Source organism: Psittacula echo (assembly GCF_963264785.1).
Source record: "Psittacula echo genome assembly, chromosome: 14".
Classification (NCBI taxonomy): Eukaryota; Metazoa; Chordata; class Aves; order Psittaciformes; family Psittacidae; genus Psittacula; species Psittacula echo.
Window position 1 is genome coordinate 7,904,895 of NC_137750.1, and position 20,708 is coordinate 7,925,602.

Below are 20,708 nucleotides of genomic sequence, written 5' to 3' on the forward strand. Positions count from 1 at the left end.
AATCTACTGTGATCCACAGACTCCATTTCAGTGACCCGTTATGGTGCCTTCAAAAATCCAACGTTTAAATGCCATACCACTGACATTGGAGCACATGACTGCTATTCCATGACAGGGAGCTTCCAAAACTGGAATCAAACCCACCTATTGGTGCATCAGCTCTGTCAGAGAGCCCTTGGTCACACTCTCAGGGACCAGCTACCTTGACAATGCTAGAGGTGCTTCTCCAACAAAATCCTTATGGAGTTGGAAGGAAAAAACAACAGAATTACGTCATAGTGATAACTGCGACAAACTACCAGGACAGTTTAATTCTATATAAAGACAATGAAAAAGCATCAACATAACCAAGGAAACAAGAGCTGAAATAATTACGCACTTCATGCTACACTGTCATCAGACCTTCTAGTATTAGTAATCGCATGGGACACAGAGACATTCACCCGAATTCACAGCTGCACTTCATATGCCTCTGTTCCATCAGACCCCTATAGACACCTGAAATACAGTTAACTCTGAGCTGCCCCACATGAAAAGTCCCTAGAGAACAAAGGCTTCAGTGTTAATAAATAGTGTATCTCTTCAACATCACAGTTGCAACAGTCCTAGCAAGTACACAAGATCCTTTCCACTTCTAGTGGGGAACATCCATAGCTATTGCTCCTTCACTCATTCCCAGGAAAAGGTGTGCAAAGACCCTCCGCATCCCTCTCCTCGTAACTAAGGTATTCTCTTCTTCCTTCTTCCTATGCAGCTACAATAAAGAAAAAGCTGTTTCCCTTGGGACACCTCCCTGCCCCAAACCCATACTGAGCTCTGGCAGATTGGGTCAGCAGAATCTAGGCTTTACTGTAAGATCTTGCAAAGAAAGAGTAAGTCAATAGCCACACCAGGTAAATGTCCATCTTGCAGCCCATACAAACCAGACTGTGAGTGCTTGCTCCAACCCTAGTTGCCCTTCCCAATGCTAGTTGCAAAGCATGACCAGCACTCTGTCCTAGCTCCACTCTTCATGGCCACAGATGTTGATAACCAGAGTGCATGACAAAGACAAAGCAGAGTAAAACTTTGTATTAACAGCAACAACAGTCACACAAGAGTAAAGAAAGAGGACTTCTACTCCACTTCACTGCACATAAATCCCATCCAACATCATGAAAACAAAGCAGAATCTGAACTCATGGCATTTACGTAGTATTTTTTAACAATGAAAATTGGAAGAGAAAACCTTCAAATAATTCAAAAGGGAAGGGACCGTTAGAATGCTCTGGGTTTGTGTTTCCATGAGCTATTCCCTAAAGAAATGGTACTGGTAGGCTGGTTCAGGGAACCAGGAAATCATTTTCTTTAACCCTTGTGAGTCATACTTCACTGCATACTCATTATTCCTCATACGGCACAGTACACAAAGCACTGGATTGCTGGGTTTGAAAGTGTCAGGAGTCTAACTCAAAGCAATAAACAGGATGAATACAAAACACCATTTAAGCTACAAAAAGAAAATGACATTTCACTAATTACCTAATAAGATCAGGATTTAATACTTGCATTGCTGGAGAAATTCTCAGTTATTTGGAAAATGTCAAAACATGTATTTAAACACTGACAAAAAGAAAGAGTAGTTATTTTTACTCCTCCTTTTCTAAGCTTAGAAAGGCAATACCCCTATGGATCAAAAGGCCAGATAAATCTTATTAAGTACTAGGTTTTCTCTTTTGTCTAGTGCTCTCTCCACATTCCATCATTTCAGTCCTTTGAAATGCCTTTGTTCTGCCTGTGATTAGGGTTTCCAGGGGAAAACTGGCATTGGATCTAAAGGGAATCCCACACCACTGAAGTATTCCTGACAATTAATCATTCAGTTAAATTCTTTCCTTCTTTTCCCCCTACCTCACTTGCCCCCAGTATTTCCAGAGAACCCTTTAGCGCAGTGCTAGCGACACAAAACTTCCTGAGCGTCGAAACACATCACCTTGAGGATTCATGTGTGCACAGAAGTTAAGTTTCTGCAGTTGCCACCTGAAACCTCCTGTCCATCAGAATAATACTTCAGAATAACCACAGGAATGTTCTCTGTACTCACTCTCAGACCATGTCTATCACCAAGGCCCATGCAGATGAAAGGACAGTTTCAGCTGGGGAGAAATCACGTGCAGGACCACAGGGCTCTTGTGCCGTCCTGGCAGCGCAGAGGAGGCTGTGGTCCCCACGGTCACATCTTCTCCATAAAATCCCCTTTACCATCCTACCCAATTTCTGATGTTCCTTTAGGACATAAACTGGTCATCAACAAAAGCAACCAGGGAAATCTAATACTTCAACTGGTTACCCTGTTAGCTAAAGAACAAACAACAGGACACGCTCACTTTGTGAATCTACAGAAAAGATGTCTTTCTCAAATCCGAAAGCATGATGATCCCTCAAGAAGAGGCACAACATTAAATAGTGCTTTTTATCCACTAAAACATACCTTTTTATCCACACTTTATGTTTCTTGTTTGATTTTAATATATACCTAATATAACATAAGAGAAAGAATCAAATCAAAACATTTTGATTTGAACTCCTCTAAAACCTGAAGCTGTATGCTCATAATGAAACCACACAGGGAGGCAAAGTAGTAAAAAAGGATGCTCTTTCCCTTAGTTTTATTGTCTTTGATGAACATCACATTTTGGTGACTGGGGACTAAGTGCTCATCCCTCCAGGCTTATGAGAAGGCATCCACTTTCTTTCCAAGACTCTTCAATACGTACTCACACAATACGTATATATTGGAAAGAGAATTTCTTCCAACAATGGTATGCATTAATTCATAACATTTTTCCAAGATCCTTTATCAAGTTTCAGTTGTAGGTCAAATAATTGATGCTTTCCAAAGCCAATCTTTGCATTTAAAATTTATCGGTCCTTTAGAGGTTGGTTCTCGTTAGTGCTCATCATTTTCACTGCTCATGAAATACATCTTTACAAGCCGAGCCAGTCCTACTCGATATCAAGGATTCCTACAGGCTAACTTGATCTAACTGTTGCAATTATGAATCATCTGACGGAGCCATAAGTTATGATCTTCAGTGACCACTAATGAAGGCTGCCTAGCAGTTAAAATATTAAAGCAGCATATATCAGCACACTCTAGAGCACAAGATAGACTTCCAGTGTTGCACTTCTCTTGTATTTATTATATACTGTAAATTACATCCCAGGCTGCCTCCAACACTGACAGTCCTGTACTCCAGACTTAAACACCAGGTTTTAATAACCACTCCTGACAATCTTTTGATCGCTGGGGGGGAGCAGATGAAAGGCAAGGCCGCCTGCTGCAGGCAATCTGCTCAGTCAAAACAAAGGGGACTTCAGAGAGAGACAGAGATGCATCAGGTGTTAATCTCAAATGAACAACCAGGAGTGCCGACTGATTGACTTGCTCTTCATTGCCAGCCCAAAAGGGGAAGCGCCTGCCAGTGGGCTCCTTCAGGATGCACGCAGGAAGGGAAAGGTGCTATTAGCTAGGCATGAATTATTTTGATTTGGAAACCTAAAACCTTGAAAAGTCAGTTTAGGCTCTTCCTAAATCACTCCAAACTAATCATTCAACTACCTGATTTTTTTCAACTGTGCTGTACGGAGCAGATCTTGTTGGCATTTAAAACAAGTTCTCCCATTCCAGCACAGAAGTGGGATAATCTGCGAGGGGAAGAGGCAATACAAAGAAAATAAGTTTCCCGAGCTTTCAAAAGTGAACAAGACAGAATTTGAGGTGATTACTTGGCAAAAACCTCCTGCACGGAGTGGAGGTGGGCTGGATGACCTGACAGGGCTCATCTCTTCCAACTTGGGTCTGAATGTGAGCATGTTAATAGTGTTAGCATCCAAATAAAAAGGTTCCCACTACACACTTTCAGACACTCAGTAAAACATGTCTTCAGTAGGAAAAGTTTAGGTGTGATGAGATAATACCAATAAACACTCTGTGAAAGGAACGGAACTCCTAATGTCACATCACTATGTTCCACAGCCACAGAAAGCAGTTTACTTGGAGTTTCATAGTTCAGGGTAAACCATTTTTACTTCTATGCTCAAAACTCCTGCATTAAACATCTCTCAGATGGGGAAACCGAGAAAAAAGTAGCACTGCAGGGCCTCTTACCAAGCTAAACCCAGAATATTAATAAAAGTTGCATAAACAAAAGAAGATACAAATAAAACCCCTCCATTCTCACAAGATCGATGGAACCCAACCACATCCAAACCTCCCAGCTTCCTCCTCGCTCCCAAAAGCTGTCTGCTGAGGCAAGGGGCAAGAGGGGTTGAGATAATACTTAAAAACTATTTCAGATGCTGCATCTCATTCGCATTAAATCATCAATGTCACTGCTTGACAACCCTGAAACAAAAGGTGGGGTTGATAAGGAGAAAACTCGGCTCCACCATGGAAGCTGGCAGCACATCTCCCAAGCACCCTCCTCCTCCCAGCGATGCAGGTGTTCACAGTAACTAATTCCTCATGGTGGGTTTTTCCCCTGCTTGAAAAATGAATTACAGTTTTTACTGGCTCAGCAAACTAGAACAGTTACAGCCAATATATCTTGAGAGAGGAACAAGGTGTTGGACTGACAATCAGTGCCACACGTTCTTTCCTAACATTTACTTCAGAATTCAGAAAACCAGCAAACTTCCTTTTTCCTACTCCTTCCATCCTATTACATGGCCTTAAACATCAGGTAGTTCAGAAAGCTACAAATACATAACATCAAGTTGTTATGGTTGAGTGCAGGAATACAAGCACGGCCGCATGACTCCAACTGATGACAGTTTGCTTGGCCATTATGGTACAAGCTGTTTCTCTGAATTGGATCAACCTGCCCATTTTAATCCCTGGAGCCCAAGTGTTGCTGACGAACCCATATGTTCAAAAGTAACTCTAAAAATGCTGACTTGACACCATCGGTACAATAAACTACACCATCACCTACAGCAATGGAGGTGCAAAACGAACTGGAGAAGCTGGTCTAGTTGGACTTTACTTAGCCTGGTGCCCATCACTGCAGAAGCCAAATGACCATCACAGTTTGTCTTAATACAAAAGATCACACACAGGGTCCATGGGCTGGCAACTGAACTCAGATCCTGAATTCCACTCCTTTATTTTAACACAAAATCCATCCTTCCCACCCATTACAGCTACACTTCTACAGTGGTCATCAGTGGCAAGAAAGGGTGACATGAAAAGCAAAATGCAGCCATTAGATCAGACCCTGAAAGCACAGGGATGTTAACTGGCCTTACATGTGCTCTCTCATTCAGGTTAACATATTTACTATACTTCTTATTTTCAGCTCTCTAATTTCAGCTAAGATCATAGCATCATAGAATTAACTAGGCTGGAAAAGTCCTTTAAAATCATCAAGTCCAAGATAGTCATCCCGGTCTGCTTCCTTTTCAAGGTACCATCAGTCAAATCCAACCACATCATTTTATCTCTCGGTTACTAAACTAAAACCATTTTAAACATCCTGCTTTCATCTTTATAGCTCTCTCCCACTTTTTAACTGTGCTGCAGCTACACAAGAATGTACTTGACATATAAAATGTGCATGTGATTCCTTTAACATTTTAATGCCGTGTATTGTGTTGTAAACATCTCTTCATGTTTTATCTCCTTCTCCATAAATCAAAGACTAGTATCTTAGAAGTCTCCAAAACGATGTGTTTTCTCTATAATATAAATGTAAAGTTCTGCTCCTTGAAACTTGAGCCACCTTTCAAAAATCATCAAAAACGCCATGCTATCAAAAAGATTATCAACTAAGTTAGTATCATTTTCTCCCGCTCCATTTCTATAATAGCATAAGTACAGTATCAGAATGGTTACAAAATTGGTATTCACCAGTCAGAAACCCAATGTTCCAGTATTCTTTTCTTGTCACTTGTAAGGAATAACACTAAGGTAAAACACCTTCTCGTGTATCCATACCAATACACAACACTGAAAGAGTCAGGAGAGTGAACAGTATGAAATAGAAATGATTCTTGGATTTGTTCAGGATCAACATGCAGTTTACATGATCAAACACCATGTTTACAAGATGAAACACCACAACATATCTCCACTTCCTTACCACAACTGCAATTAATAAGACTGATCTCTTGTAATGAGATTTTCCAGAGGTTTTGGCTAGCTTAGCAATGTTACAGTAAAGTGTGTCTTAGTCTATTCCTTGCTAAATGCATTAAGTGATTTTAATGTTTTATTATTAAAATCCACTGTAAAATACTGGTTAGAAAAGATAGAACTGCAATAAAGAACACCTGTCCAAAAGAATTTTAAGTTACTTCATTGATGGAAAAAAGAAAGAGTGCCATTAAAAAAAAAGAGGGAAAAAAAGAGGAAAGCTGTTTTAGCAGGTGGGACTGAGAAGTGGTGACATGTTGTAGTACAATACTGAAGGGCTGGAGGATATAACGCGGTGTTGGGTGATGTGGAAGAGAACCAGGGACCACTGGCTTAGCGTGCCACTAAAATGCTAGATGAGGTGTGAAGTACAACTCTGAAGTATCGTGATACGAAGGAGTGAGGCAGAGGCAGAACTGCTGGGAGAGGACAAGAGAAATAAAACACTATCTTTGCTTTGGCACCTTCCAGATGCATTTTACTCCCTTAGGGCCCACAGAGCCAACACGCTCTCCAGGGAAACCCAAGGACTCTTCAATATTTATCCAGATCCTCAGAATTCATAACATTTCCCACCAGCCTGAGATCCTGTTTCTCTCAAACTACTGTCTAACATAAATTACTCCAAGATACTTTTCTTGACATTTGCTACACAAATGTTTCTGGAATGACCTTACTGTAGAACAGGCACCATGTTTCTGTCTTATACAACCCCTTGCCCAAGTACTTTCTCTCTGTATTTTCCAGGGTATTTTCAAACACAACCTTTTCACTGTCATTTCCCTCCCAAAAATTAAGTCATCATCTTCCCAAAAATAGCTATCTCATTTCACAGAATTGTCACAAAACCCGATTATTTCTACTTGCATTGGAAAGTACAGCTAGAATTTACTTTACAGGTTGTGAAATTTGTTTGTAAATAGACACGTGTGGCTTTGGGACTATAATGATAGGACAAGGGGTGATGGGTTTAAACTGAAAGAGGAGGAGTTCAGGTTAGATACAGAGAAGAAGTTCTTTACTCTGAGGGTGATGAGGCACTGGCACAGGTTGCCAAAAGAAGTGGCAAATGCTCCATCCCTGGCAGTGTTCAAAGCCAGGTTGGACAGAGCCTTGGGTGACATGGTCTAGAGTGAGGCATCCCTGCCCATGGCAGGGGGGTTGAAACTAGATGATTCTAAGGTCCTTTCTAACCCGAACCAGTCTGTAATTCTATGATTCTATAAATATCCAGATTCTACCTCTAGAAACAATGGAAAAATAGAACATTGCCAACTCACATCATTTTTTTATCACTGCTTTCACATTAAGGAGAGTGAAAGTGGGGCAAGAACTTCCGCTCTGTAACTTTCTAGCTCTTGCACTTAGGAGAAAGAAAAATATGTTTCAAGCATGACACAGCATCTGAAATCAAGAGAGGAAGTGAGCATAAAAAGGTTATTTTAGACCAGCTTTGTAAAGAAATAACCCCATGAGTTCTATGTCTCAGTGCATTACTTAGCATAGCCCTGACTCCCTCCTAGTAGCTAATTCAACTGAAATAGTTAATTCAATTAATTCAATGGGGGTAAACAGACCTCAGCTCCTAACAGATTGCTAAAATAAAGTGGTTGAGAGAAGAATAAAAACCCCAAACCACAGAATTTGAACAGTTAAAAGTTTGTAGCAATACTTCTATGGATATCACAGAATCTCTACTAAACTTTCACAGGACCAGGCTCCTCACATCCTGTCCTAAATCACAGGGAAAGAATCTTACACAATCGACACTTTACCTTCCCACGACATATTTGAGGACTGTAAATCGTGCACACAGATTTATCAGGGAAATGAGAAGTGGGAAAGACAAGTTGCCCTTAAAGATGTACAGATTTATGGCAATATGGGAAACGGAAAGACGGTTATCATATAAAAAGGTCCTTAAGGGATCACAAGGAGCAACAAGGGAAACATGAGTCATGAGCTGCCAGACAAGAGGGTGCGTATGGGGAGCAACGGACAGAGCAAAGTAGCAATAAAGGAAGTTCCAAGTCAAATGTGCTCCTTCCCAAAGGTCGAGACAGATACCCAAACTTAAACTATTTATTGAAAATGAAATTCCCAGCCTATTCAGACACAGCACCACCAACAGCACTTGGACAGGGACCCTCACGGACTGAAAAGATCCATTGATAAACAAGGTCATAGACCACAGCTCTTTTCTTTTGCTTTCTTAACAGCTCTACTTCTTTGTTTTCCTTAGGAAGAGTTGCCTCGAACGCCCATCTACAGCAAGTGGCTCAACATGACCAAAAGTACAAACTTACAGCCCTCAGTTGAGACTGTGACAGTTTTACACTTTGTGAGGCTGAAGCAACCTTCTCTATTTAACAGCATATTAACCCCTGTTCTTAGAGTGAGACAGCAATGAGGAAATGGTGAATTACGAGCCCAAGCACGCAGTTATCACACTCCTAACTTTCCTTTCCCATCCCAACAAGCCTCAAAAGTGTCAAATTCCAAATGATAGCACAGGATTCGTGGTACTCCCAAGCAGCTCATGATTTTAAATAGCAAGATTTTAAAATGTAGCTTCCAAAACTTTAAGAAGTGGCTACTTTTGAGACAAAATACAATCCTGAGCAATACATGGAAGCTGAAGACAAAGAAAATCAGTTCCTTCTGTGTGAATATCATCTCTAGGAAGATCTATCAAACTCTCAAGAAAGACAAGTTGTACAGGAGTCTCTAAGCAAGCAATAATTACTACTCCTCTTAGAGCAGCAGTATCCACAAACATAAAACCTGCACTTACTTCAGCCTGAGCAAGGTGTGTGCATATGGGTCCAATCTCAAAAAGCATATCAGGTGCCTACCACAGAGGGGTTCCAAGGTGTAAACATCAAAGAGCCCACCTCAAAAAAAGTAATTCCAGGATGTAGAGCAAAGGAATGCCCTGTTCCATTACTGGGGTCCCAGGACTCAGCCTTCCCCATCTTCCAAGTGATAGTTAAAAAGTGTTATCAAAGGCAGCACTGCTACTGCTCTTCTTTTTCCGGGCCATACTTAGCACTGAAAGTGACTGTGGATACTATGCTTTGTAGCTCAGTTCAACACCACAAGTGTTGGTACCTGTTGATTAGTTAGATTCTCCTTAGGGACTCAGGAACACCCTAACAGCAAGTTTGTTTCACAAGTGGATTGCAGGATAGATCCTGCAATCTGCTCCATAGGCATGTTCACACATGCAGGGAAGCTCAAGTTAAGCACCTGGAACTTCAGGAGTCACATGGAAAGGACAAGGGGTGATGAGCACAAGTTACTCCCAGGACACAAGAGGAAAGTTTTCCCAATGAAAACAATTAGCCATTGGAATAATCTCCCCAGGGAAGTGGTGGATTCCCCAGCACTGGCCACTCTAAAGATTCAGCTGGCCAGGGTGTTGAGACATGTAGTTTAGGCCATGTTTTGCTTGGAAAGGTTGGGCCAGATGATCCTTGAGGTTCCTTCCAACCTGGGATTCTGTGATTCTATGACCTCTACCATGAAACATGGATGGAGATTTCCAATATGTTTTATAACAGGAGATGCCCCAATTCCAGCCTGAACAGAAACACACAAACCCCACCCAAGTCCCACTACAGACATTTAGAAAGGTGCACTGAACCATTCTTTGGCCAGGTCTGACAAGGTCATACAATAACACAACCAAAGAACCAAGCCCATAAGGCCAGAGCCCCCATGGCTATTCTTATACTCCAATTACACAGTTCTTCCTATGTCATTTTCAGTGACCCAGGGTTGGTATTATCAAGATAAACATTATTATTGGGAGGCTTAAAACCTCATCAGCTCCATTCTGAATAAACACACTGTGCCTAGCAACTACACTTTAGATCTCACGCATATATTCCTTTCCTGGTGTCAGTTTTAGCAGCTCAAGAGCTCAGGCAGCAGCTGAAGGCACAGCACTCCCAGACACACATTTACACTCCTTGGCAGCATTTCAGAAACCAGGATGACACCAGTTTGACGTACAGATGAAGAAATGGACTGACCTGATTGATGGAGTTAGCAGCACAGGACGCCAGTCCAGTTCCAAGGGAGGCAAGCAGGAAGCAGGTCAGGTCAAATGGGACTGGGGCCATGGCAAAGCCAGCAGATGCTGTACTTACAACCAGAGCTGCAACACATGTGAGAACACAGTTCAAAGCATCAACAAGAAACTGACTCCTTTGTACATATCACTAGAGTTAATATTTTTAAACCCAGTACGAACACTTGTGCAGATTAACTTTTTCTTACTTTTATGGATCAAAGTTAGCTCCAGGAACTGCCTACAAGTAATACTAATACCCTACATAAAGAAGTCAAAGATGAGAAGAACTGTCAGGGATAAAATGAGAAACCCAAAAGCATCAGCACATTAGTCGAAGAGGTGAGAAAAAACCTTGTGTCTCTGTATTTCCTATTTTATGGATCTGCTACAGGATCAAACTGCCTTATACAACACATACAGGAGACACACCTGCACTAGTAACTCACATGCCATTGCAAAGTCTAACATAGAAGAACAACAGTAGAGAAAAACCCTGAACTGAGAGATAAGCATTTATTATGCTTATAATTTATATCAAATTATAGCAGGAACTTTAGTGCAGAGAGTCAAAAAGAGACTCAGGGCATGTAGGCTATCGCTGGTGAAGCTAGTAACTTAACCGTACAAGTATCTTCTCACACTGTTCCCATTTGTCATGCTCACTTCAGGCAGAAGGCACAAACACACCACCACATGGACCCAACAACTCCTAAATCCCTTAAAATTTGAGTGGATTAATAAAAATCCACTTTTGTCATCTAAAATTACAACCTTAATACAGTACTACAAATCACATCCCTCAAATGGAAGTTATCTGAGTTATCAATCCTAAAATTGTAATTACCCAAATAACAGGTCTTATGATCTTCACTTCTGGCTAGAAGTAGATTGACATGAAAAATTCCTTATGCTATAAAGTCAGCAAACATACTGAATATCTTGCTAGGACCTTGAACCTTCCGATCTAAAATTAATAGTTATGAAACAGAAAGTATTTAGACTATATTCTACATATAATTACTGTTCCAGACATCAGCTAGCTCAAATCAAAGCAGCAAAACATTCTGATCTTCCTGATTCCTACAAAGTCTCCTGTTTGTCTGGAGTTAAATGACAAATAAATAACCTTGGCTGACTGAAAATACCTGGATTATCTACTAAGCAGAGTTACTTGAGATGATAACCTAAATGTCACAGCAAGGATGCACATGCCAAGTGCTACTTTTAAGAACAGCATAAGAACCTTAAGATTTAATCCTAAAAAGACAGTGAAGAAAACTTGCTGCTCATCAAAACTTTTCTCTAAGTATTAAATCCATTGACAGCTGAATATTATTATAATAATATACATAATATTATTACAAGCCTTGTTACGGATTCGCAGGATGCTGTGCAGATGGCCGTCGTGCAGACTGGCTGCGAGCATCTCTGCCTGACACCAAGGAAATTCCCTGGGCTTTGATTCCCCATCAGAGCATCACTTAGATCTTAGGCAGAAGCTCTTCCCTGTGAGGGTGGTGAGGCACTGGCATAGGGTGCCCAGAGAAGCTGTGGCTGCCCCATCCCTGGCAGTGTTCAAGGCCAAGTTGGACAGGGCTTGAAGCAATCTGGTCTAGTGGAAGGTGCCCCTGCCCGTGACAGGGGGTTGGAACTGAATGAACTCTGAGGTCTCTTCCAACCCAAACTAGGTTGTGATTCTATGAAATAACCACAGATTCTGTAACCCCACCACACAAACTGATAAACATGAAGGTTTCTGAAAGACTGGACCTCATTTAGAGTATAAATACAACAGTATTTTAGTTTCAAAACTAGTAGAGTGCACAAGAAAACATGTAATTGGTTCACAACCAAGCTAAAAAACACACTGCAAAGATGACAGTGAAACAGAGGCATCTGCATTTCTAAGAGTGATTACTTCTTCTGCATAATAAATCACACGTTCACTTCTAGACAAGGATTTAATTAAAACTTATCTTAGAGAGCACTTTACACCAATTTATTACAGAAAAACACCAACTCATTTACTGAAGAAGAAAGGTGGAACAGATTGGCAAACAGTCAGTGTAACATTACCATTACACTGACCTCAAAGAAATTCTAACACTGTACAGCTACAGCACTAATTAAAGTCCCCATTGATTTCTCCAGATTAATTTCAGCCACTCATTTCAGTGTGACTTATCAGGATCTCATTAAAAAGGTTGTCATACATCCTCTCACTTATCCCATTAACCCAGGTATTTCCAGCTGTTGGGCAGTGAACACCAGGCATTCCCCACTTGCCTCACCATCCAGCAATTTCAGTGCAACATGTGAAGAGTAAATAAGAAAACATTCCCTTTGGACTGGGAAGTTTATTTTCTTTTACTGTGGAAGCAACATTATACTCTTCTACTTCCCTCATGGAGGAAAAGTATATTTAATTGAGATCACATCAAGGCAATGAGGTCATTGACTGTTTGTTTTTTAATCCCTGTTTAGCGCTTCAGGGGCCAAATTAACTTCACTTTATTGCATAATAGATGGCATTGATCCTTTCAAGATCTGTTGATGAGAGTTGGCATTATATATGCTCTTCAAAAAGAAGCCAGGATTTAAACTTATGAGCTCAGCCTAAACCTAATTTTCAGTCTTCTAAACATCATTAGCTTCAACAAAAATTAACAGGGGACATTTGTCTCCCATTTCCATGTAAATGAAAAAGAAAATGCTAATGGATCAGTGACAAAAAGAATGAATTATGATGTTGCTAGCATAAAAACACATTCATAAAGTCCACAGCGTATTCTTTACATTCCTCTTCAGCTTCATTGTAACACAAGCTGCCTTTAGAAATCCCTGTATTTGTATTTACAGCATGCCAATCACTGTGCCAGATTTTGTTTACCTCCTATTAAATAGTAGCCAAGCCAAAATAAAAATGTAGAAAGCCAAAGCAAACCAATTCAGCTTTAGGTTTCCTTCCCACTCATATACTGATGATATATTGGTACATATGGATGGAGAAAAGGAAATGCATTTCTACTTTAAGACACAATTTCGCTGTTTTATGTTTATATACTACTTAAAGGAAACTATCTTGCCAGAAACTGATGGAATTTTCCTTCCAGAGTTTTCACACTTTCCTTTCTGGAGATCTAAATGCAGGATCAGTATTAGTGCTATACAACTGACCAATGCTTCCTTTATGAACTCAGATTTGGTTGGGTGAAGGCATATCAGAGAATCCCAGACTGGTTTAGGCTGGAGGGACCTTAAAGCTCTTCCAGTTCCAACCCCCTGCCACAGGCAGGGACACCTTCCACTAGAGCAGCTTGCTCCAAAGCCCCTGTGTCCAACCTGGCCTTGGACACTGCCAAGGAGGAGGCAGCCACAGTTTCTCTGGGCAACCTGTGCCAAGGGCCTCACCACCCTCACAGAGAAGAACTTCTGCCTAATATCTAATCTAAATCTCCCCTCTGAGGTTAAAGCCATTCCCCCTTGTCCTGTCCCTACAGGCTCTTGCAAAAAGTCCCTCTCCAGAGTTCTCATAGGCGCCCTTTAGACACTGGAAACTGCTCTAAGGTCTCCCAAGAGCCTTCTTTTGTTGCAGATTTTAGCCTGCATACTAAAGACGGCCAAACTCCTGAAGCAAACTTCAGCCTGGGACAATGATTTAAAACAATTCTTTGCATTGTATCACGTAAAATTCAAGTGCAGTATTATACACAAAGCAGATAATATCTTTTTCCCATTGAACAATTTTAAAATGCTTTGCAAAAATAAACTGTAATGATAGTTTATTTTTACTTCATTAGGTTTTCCTTGTAGCATGGAAAATAACTTGCCAGAAAGCTACCACTATTAAGCTTGCTTTCAACGCTAGGATAATACTTACTGTTGTAATTACCACAAAATGAGAACTACTTTGACATGCATGTGACATATATTTAGAACTGAGAAGATACGCTAAGACACAGCCCCTTCCTCAGCAGGCTGGAAAGTTACATTAAAAATTCTACAGCAGATTAGTAATTAGCAGTTAAAATTATATCTGCTCCATCTTACTACATCCGCTTCTCAGACAGGCACTACCTAAGGTGCCACCTATCCATCTATTCAGGTTAGACATAAAGAAGAAGTTCTTTACTGTGAGGGTAGTGAGGCACTGGCACAGGGTGCCCAGAGAGGTGGTAAATGCCCCATCCCTGGCAGTGTTCAAGGCCAGGCTGTACAGAGCTTTAGGCAACATGGTCTAGTGTGAGGCGGCCCTGCCCATGGCAGAGGGTTGGAACTGGATGATCTTAAGGCCCTTTCAAACCCAAACCATTCTATGATTCTATCTAGCTGGTTGTCCTCACCAAGAGGTCAGCATACAAGACATCCTTTACTACAGGAGTAACATCAAGAACATAGACTCATAGAATAGTTAGGGTTGGAAAGGACCTCACAATCATCCAGTTCCAATCCCCTGCCATTGGCAGGGACACCACACAACAGATCAAGTCACCCAAGGCTTTGTCCTGCCTGGCCTTGAACACTACTAGGTACGGAGAATTTATCACAAACCATAGAGAATGAGAATACCCAGTGAGAATACTCAGCATTTTTCATATCATGCCTTTATCTCGCTTCCCCCAAATTAAAAATTGAAGTTTAATTTTCGTGTGGTTTTGCATCTATGTCATCTTGGTTCTCAGATGTGATCACTGAGGAAAACCTTACATAAATGTAAACTTGAAGCTGTATTTAAGAAGATGAGACAATCAGAAATTCTTCTTGTGTTTGCATTATAAATTATTACAATTACCTCCTATTACTGTACCTTTACATGCCTCTCTCCTATTCGTAGTTACACATAAACTTTATTCTCAACTTGAAAACAATATTTATAACTCGGAAAACTTATCAGACAGAGGCATTAGTTTTCCAAGTGCCTGCATGGTAAGACACAGCTGTGCAGACAGCAGCTCACAGAGAACACTGCAGAGAAGGGAAAGGATGGAAACCGAACTGAAAAAGGTAGGTTATGCGACAAGTAATTAGAAGTTCCCTAATTGTTTTCTATGGCAAAAGAATATAAACAAAAATCTTTTCCTGTTGGGAAAGCAGAGCTTCTAATGGCAGAGGCATAAGAGGTGCAGTTTATATGAAGCAGGAGAGTATGGTAATAGCTAAACTCATTTCCTTTCAAAGATGAATTACAGTTCAGAACACAAACAAACATTCTCTTTACTCCAGCAGTGGGAGAAGAAAAGGGCACAAGGAAGTCCCATTTTAGCATAATGCAGAGTTTGTTTTTTTGTTATTTCATGCTCTAAAAAGTATAAATAAAGAATCTGCCAAAAAAATCCCAAAGCACCACACCGGATATGAGATCTATCAGAACTTCATGGGTGAAAGGCATTGAGTTGTGTGTCATTTGTGACTTAAAAACTGACCTCAAAGGATTTATTTTCCTTTTTAAAAAAAATAATAAAATCAAAAGAACTACACAACTATATTCTTTACAGAATATATCATTTCTCTAAACAATTCACAAGTTGGGGTAAAAAAAAGCACTAATTGTTTCCTTGCTCCCTACACTACACCCAGTATTATTCCTGCGCCATCTCCTACATTATCTATGGCCAATAAAGACCAACAGCACAACTCCCCTCCTACAAACCCTTCTTCATTCAATTTATTCTTTTACACTTTCTACTTCCAATAAAATCTTCCCTTCCCCCAGATCATTACCCACAAAGTTCACAACAAGAAGAGAAGTTGAGATTTCTTTTGTATTTCTATACCTGCTCAACAGGTACTTGGATCAAGAGCAGCACATCCACACAAAACCTGAAGGGAATGAATCCTGCACCCTTTGCCTTCTAGAGGTTTCAAGTAACATCTGAGTTTAAAATCAGAGTGCTACTTGCTTGCCTGTCAATATTGCCTTTTGCTCTTGAACCTAGAAGCTATTGAGAAGTTTCACAGTAACACTGAGGCCACACAAAAAACATATCACATAATTACTTTATCCAGAAAAAGACTCTTTTCCACTGTGCTGCGCTTCTAGAAACTCCCATTTTAAGGAGCATCAGTAATACTCAGATGTGGTACTAACACAGAGCTTACCCATACGGAACATCAGTAAACATAAGAACGTACACTTCAAGTGCTTAAAACAACAGTTCATTTTCTCTCCCTCTCTCTGGTCATTTAATCATGGCATTTTAACTTTGTATTTTTGGATCTATTGAGATATTTTAATTTAGTTCTACTTCAATAACTAGCACAGCTTTCAAGTTCATATAAAAGAGCCACTTAAATTAAATCACCTCATTGAACATGCCAGAAAATCTAATTCTCCATAAAGCACTTGTAAGTTATCCATGGTGAGCCCAACAGAAACAAAATATTACTAAAATTGAAGAGCACTGGGGAGAAACGGGCAAGATGTGCGTTATGAAGAAAGAAGAAAAAGGCGATATTGAGGTTGTACACAGAAACACAGAATAGTGAGGGTTGGAAAGGACCTTAAGATCATCCAGTTCCAACCCCCCTGCCATGGGCAGGGACACCTCACGCTAAATCATGTCACCCAAGGCTCTGTCCAACCTGGCCTTGAACACCGCCAGGGATGGAGCATTTACCACTTTTTTCGGCAACCCATTCTGGTGTCTCACCACCCATGCCACAAAGCTGTTGCAAATCTGAAGTACAATAACCCTGATAAAAGCTCAATGTGCTAAGAAGAGTTTTATATACCTAAATTTGAAATTACCATGGCTAACATGGAAAAGTGACATGGTAAAGTACCAAAACACATGCTTTCCATCCCTCAAGCCTACTAACCCAGCTCTTTATCAGGACCAAATAAATGCTTTGAGGTTTTTAAAAACAATGAGGAAGAACACTTGGACAAGATCAGTTTTGTCAAGTCCAAAACATGAAATGTCTCATCAACACTAGGAACTATTGTTAAAGAAAAAGTTAAATGACTACTGCATGTTGTACGTGGTCAGTACAATTTTGCCATGAGAAACAATGAAAATTTATATATTGCAAGACAAAGTTTCAAGAAATAAACTGAATTCAGGACATTTATTATAACAAATTGCTATGGCAAAGAACAACAGTTTTATTATCAAGAATTTATTTCATTCACCGGAGAAAGCACCACAGTAGGGACTTAGGAAATTGTATTACTGTTCTTGGCCCTGATACAGACAAGATGTAAGGCTTTGGTCGGATCATTAGTTTCCCTAGACATAAAAGTATATATAGCAGTACCTATCAGAAAGAAGTAATTTATAGTTGTTAAGTACTACTATTAGAACAAGGGAAAAGGTAGTGAGGCTACAAGGCTTAACAAACTGTTGGTTTGAAAATACACCCCATCCTTGACTAGAGGAGGAAATTATACCTTCTTTTTTAATTGGTCACACGGAAACATTTTCCTTTATAATACAGGAAATTAATTGGGCTATCTTTTCTTGGGACTTTTAATACCAATTTCATAATAAGTAGTACTTAAGTGAAAGTTAAGTAAAAAAAGACAGAAAATCAGTAACCTTAAGCAAGATGCCTTTAAATACTTAATGCAAAGCTTGTAAATTCACTTGTAACCCAGTTCAGTAACACTCATTTCTGATTCCAAAAGCTAGCTGGTGGTATGATGCAAGCTCCTCCTCACTGTTTTTAAATAAAATTAATGGGAAAACTATAAAATGCTTCCATAAAACAGTTTTTTCCCATGCAACAATTTTCCTTGCAATTGACCCAGGGACATCGTGCAGTAAAGTGGGAATTCTCACACAAAAACCTACACAGTACCAGTACATTCTAAAGAACTCAGATATATTAAACAGGATGCACTGAAGTGAAAAAAAAAAATGAACCAGGAGTACCTGTAAGCTTAATCTTGGACAAGCGTGCCAAAATTCCTGGCAAATCATCCAGCCGTAACTTCATCTCTTTCCATTGTCTGTCTCCTTTGGCTTCTGCTCTTACTGCTGCAACTGAGCCTTCAGTTTGTGCAGTTGACTTCATTTCTCTCAACTCATTGCTGATGGATGCCTCAGACAAAGATTGATGCACAGGTGAAATTGGTCTAATCTTGTGTATAACCTTTTTGTCTTGATCCAGTTGCTGAAGCTCACGAAAAGGAGATGCAACTGAATCAGACTTAGGCTTGGCTCGTTGGTTGAGGTCTTTGTTGCATTGTGTTACATACTGAATAAAAAGAGAATGAATAGTTAAGAAGATATTTATGGCCACTTGAGGCTATTAATATCATCAATATTATTACTATATTATTCTTATTGTTTGGAGAATTACTTCCTATGGTGACATGACTGAGTTATCCTGAATTTCAAACACTTATTTCACATGCAAAATCATTTCTGAGGTTGGACAAGGTATTACAAAACCAGCTTTTCAACTCACAATTGCACCCATATTGTTTCCTTAAGGTAGAAGAATTCCTTCTGGATAAAATTACTTCCTCCTCCGTAGCTTCAACAGTAAACTACTTTGTTGATTCAAAACCTCCAGACCAACATCAATTGATTTACAACTGATCAATTCACCATCAAAGAGGTACACACATGCCTGTAATAACAGCAGTCTTCAAATAAAAGCACTCCACTTTTTGCATCTTTGAGATAGGTAAAAATCAGAAAAATGCCAGAAAATGCAATCTACCTCCTATGATATAAAATCACCTCCTATGTTAGACTATTACTATTTATGCCAAACTTCACGCTAATTAACTAGACAATCATTTTCAATAGAGGTTCAAGTGAACATGTATTGAACAGGAAGTTTGAAGCCTCGTTTAGAGTCTCTTACAGAATAAAGCACAGAGTAAGGAAACGAGCATTTAACTCTCTTTAGATATAATAAACAGGACGCAAGTCTGGGAGAGCAAAATACGTCTTTTATTACCATTGTCTTACATGCGATACAATTGTTCGAAGAAGAAGATAGAATTTCAAGGGTTTGAATGATAACAAGAGCCCTTTTAATACCTCCAATTAACAGCACACTATAGAATGTAACCCATTAAGTTACTCAGGAGCCCTGACTCAAACTGACTGATTAACTCTTCAGTCAGAACACACTACCTCCACAAGTGAGTTCCACCTACCACTTGTGCCACTGCTAGCCAAGACTGTACTTCCTTAATAGCATTTTTATAAATAATAACTTCAGAAATCTTTTCATTTCATTTTTCTCAACAGGATAAGGATGCCCTGCTTCAAAAGCACAGCAAGCCCCCTGTGGACACACCGCAGCACAAGGCACTATCCTTGCTACAGCAAGTTTCCTCCAACCTCAAATGTTTAAGATGCCAAGTGCTAAACCCTGATGCAGTAGAAAAGGAGACACTTAGAATTGCCTGAGATTGGCTGATAAGAAAACTGTCAACTAATCTCCATTCTGACTCATCATATAGGACAAAACAAATCAAAGTATGAGACACATGGGATAAACAGGCTTACCATTCGTTTGAGAAAGTTAAAGTACTGAAATGTAATCAATCTGTCATTGGCTACACGGCATAGCTGTACAAACTGGCATGGTATCTGCCGTATTCCAGTGTTCTTCAGACGCCAGACAAACAGTCCTATTTAAAGAAAAAGCACATCAGAATCCACTTCCTTCTCTGCCACTAAGTTTGCTTTTAATTGATATTACAGCATCTATTGTCAGCTGTGACACAAACCACCCCAACAAATGGGAATTAGAGCTGTGCAGGTGAAGAACCAAATGTGCAGCTTGCCTTAATGGAGTTTTCTTCTGAATCTCTCCCCTCCCCCGAGAAGCAGTTTCAGTTTATTGCTCCATTACTATCTCTATATGCTACTGACAAAACCACCTTGGCAAATAAGCACAAGGAAGTAGGTGACACAGGGCAGCACCGAAGTCAAACCTCCTCAAAGAGGACAGCCCTCTCTGAGGGGATGCACACAGCGACACACAGGCCCTGTGCACCACCACACAGAGCAGCCTCAAAGACTACTCACAGCCCCAGGGTCGGCCCGGCCCCAGCCACTACCACCCCGGCCCTGCCCACCCCACAAGCCTCGACCCCGTGCACCCCGGAGCCCGCCGGGGCCCCGCTGCCCCGCGGTACCTGCCAGCGCCCGGGGCGGGCTGCAGCGGCGGGCAGCGCTCATGGCCGCGGCGCCGCTCCCGCCGCCCTCTCCCTTCACCGCCTGGGCGCCGCCATCTTGCCCGGCGTGACCGCTAAACGCCTTCCGGGTCGGTGCTTCCTGGGGCGGGATGAAGGGCTCCGGGAGAGGCGGGAGCCGCTGGGATCGAGAGGTTCCGTTCCGCTCCGGGCCGAGCTGCCGTGGCTCTGCGGAGCGGGAGAAGCGCCTCCCGGCGCTGGGCTGTGCATGTAGAGGCGGTCCGGTGCGGGATGTGGTGGAGCATTGGTTCTACTGGCTCCTGGGGGGAAGCGCTCGGTGGGTGTCAGGTTAT

General features: G+C 40.9%; 1 protein-coding gene across 1 annotated transcript in view; it reads right to left on the reverse strand.

The window, feature by feature from the left end:
* COX10 (cytochrome c oxidase assembly factor heme A:farnesyltransferase COX10) overlaps positions 1 to 20,459 on the reverse strand; it is a 101,121-nt gene extending 80,662 nt beyond the window's left edge. Inside the window, exons 1-4 of the mRNA XM_080629210.1 lie at positions 20,359 to 20,459; positions 19,724 to 19,848; positions 18,128 to 18,452; positions 10,213 to 10,337 (exon numbers count right to left, since the gene is read on the reverse strand). Of these exons, the coding sequence (XP_080485336.1) occupies positions 10,213 to 10,337; positions 18,128 to 18,452; positions 19,724 to 19,848; positions 20,359 to 20,401 (618 nt within the window). The 5' untranslated portion in view covers positions 20,402 to 20,459. The remainder of the gene's footprint in view (positions 1 to 10,212; positions 10,338 to 18,127; positions 18,453 to 19,723; positions 19,849 to 20,358) is intronic.
* Positions 20,460 to 20,708: the final 249 nt, after the last annotated feature.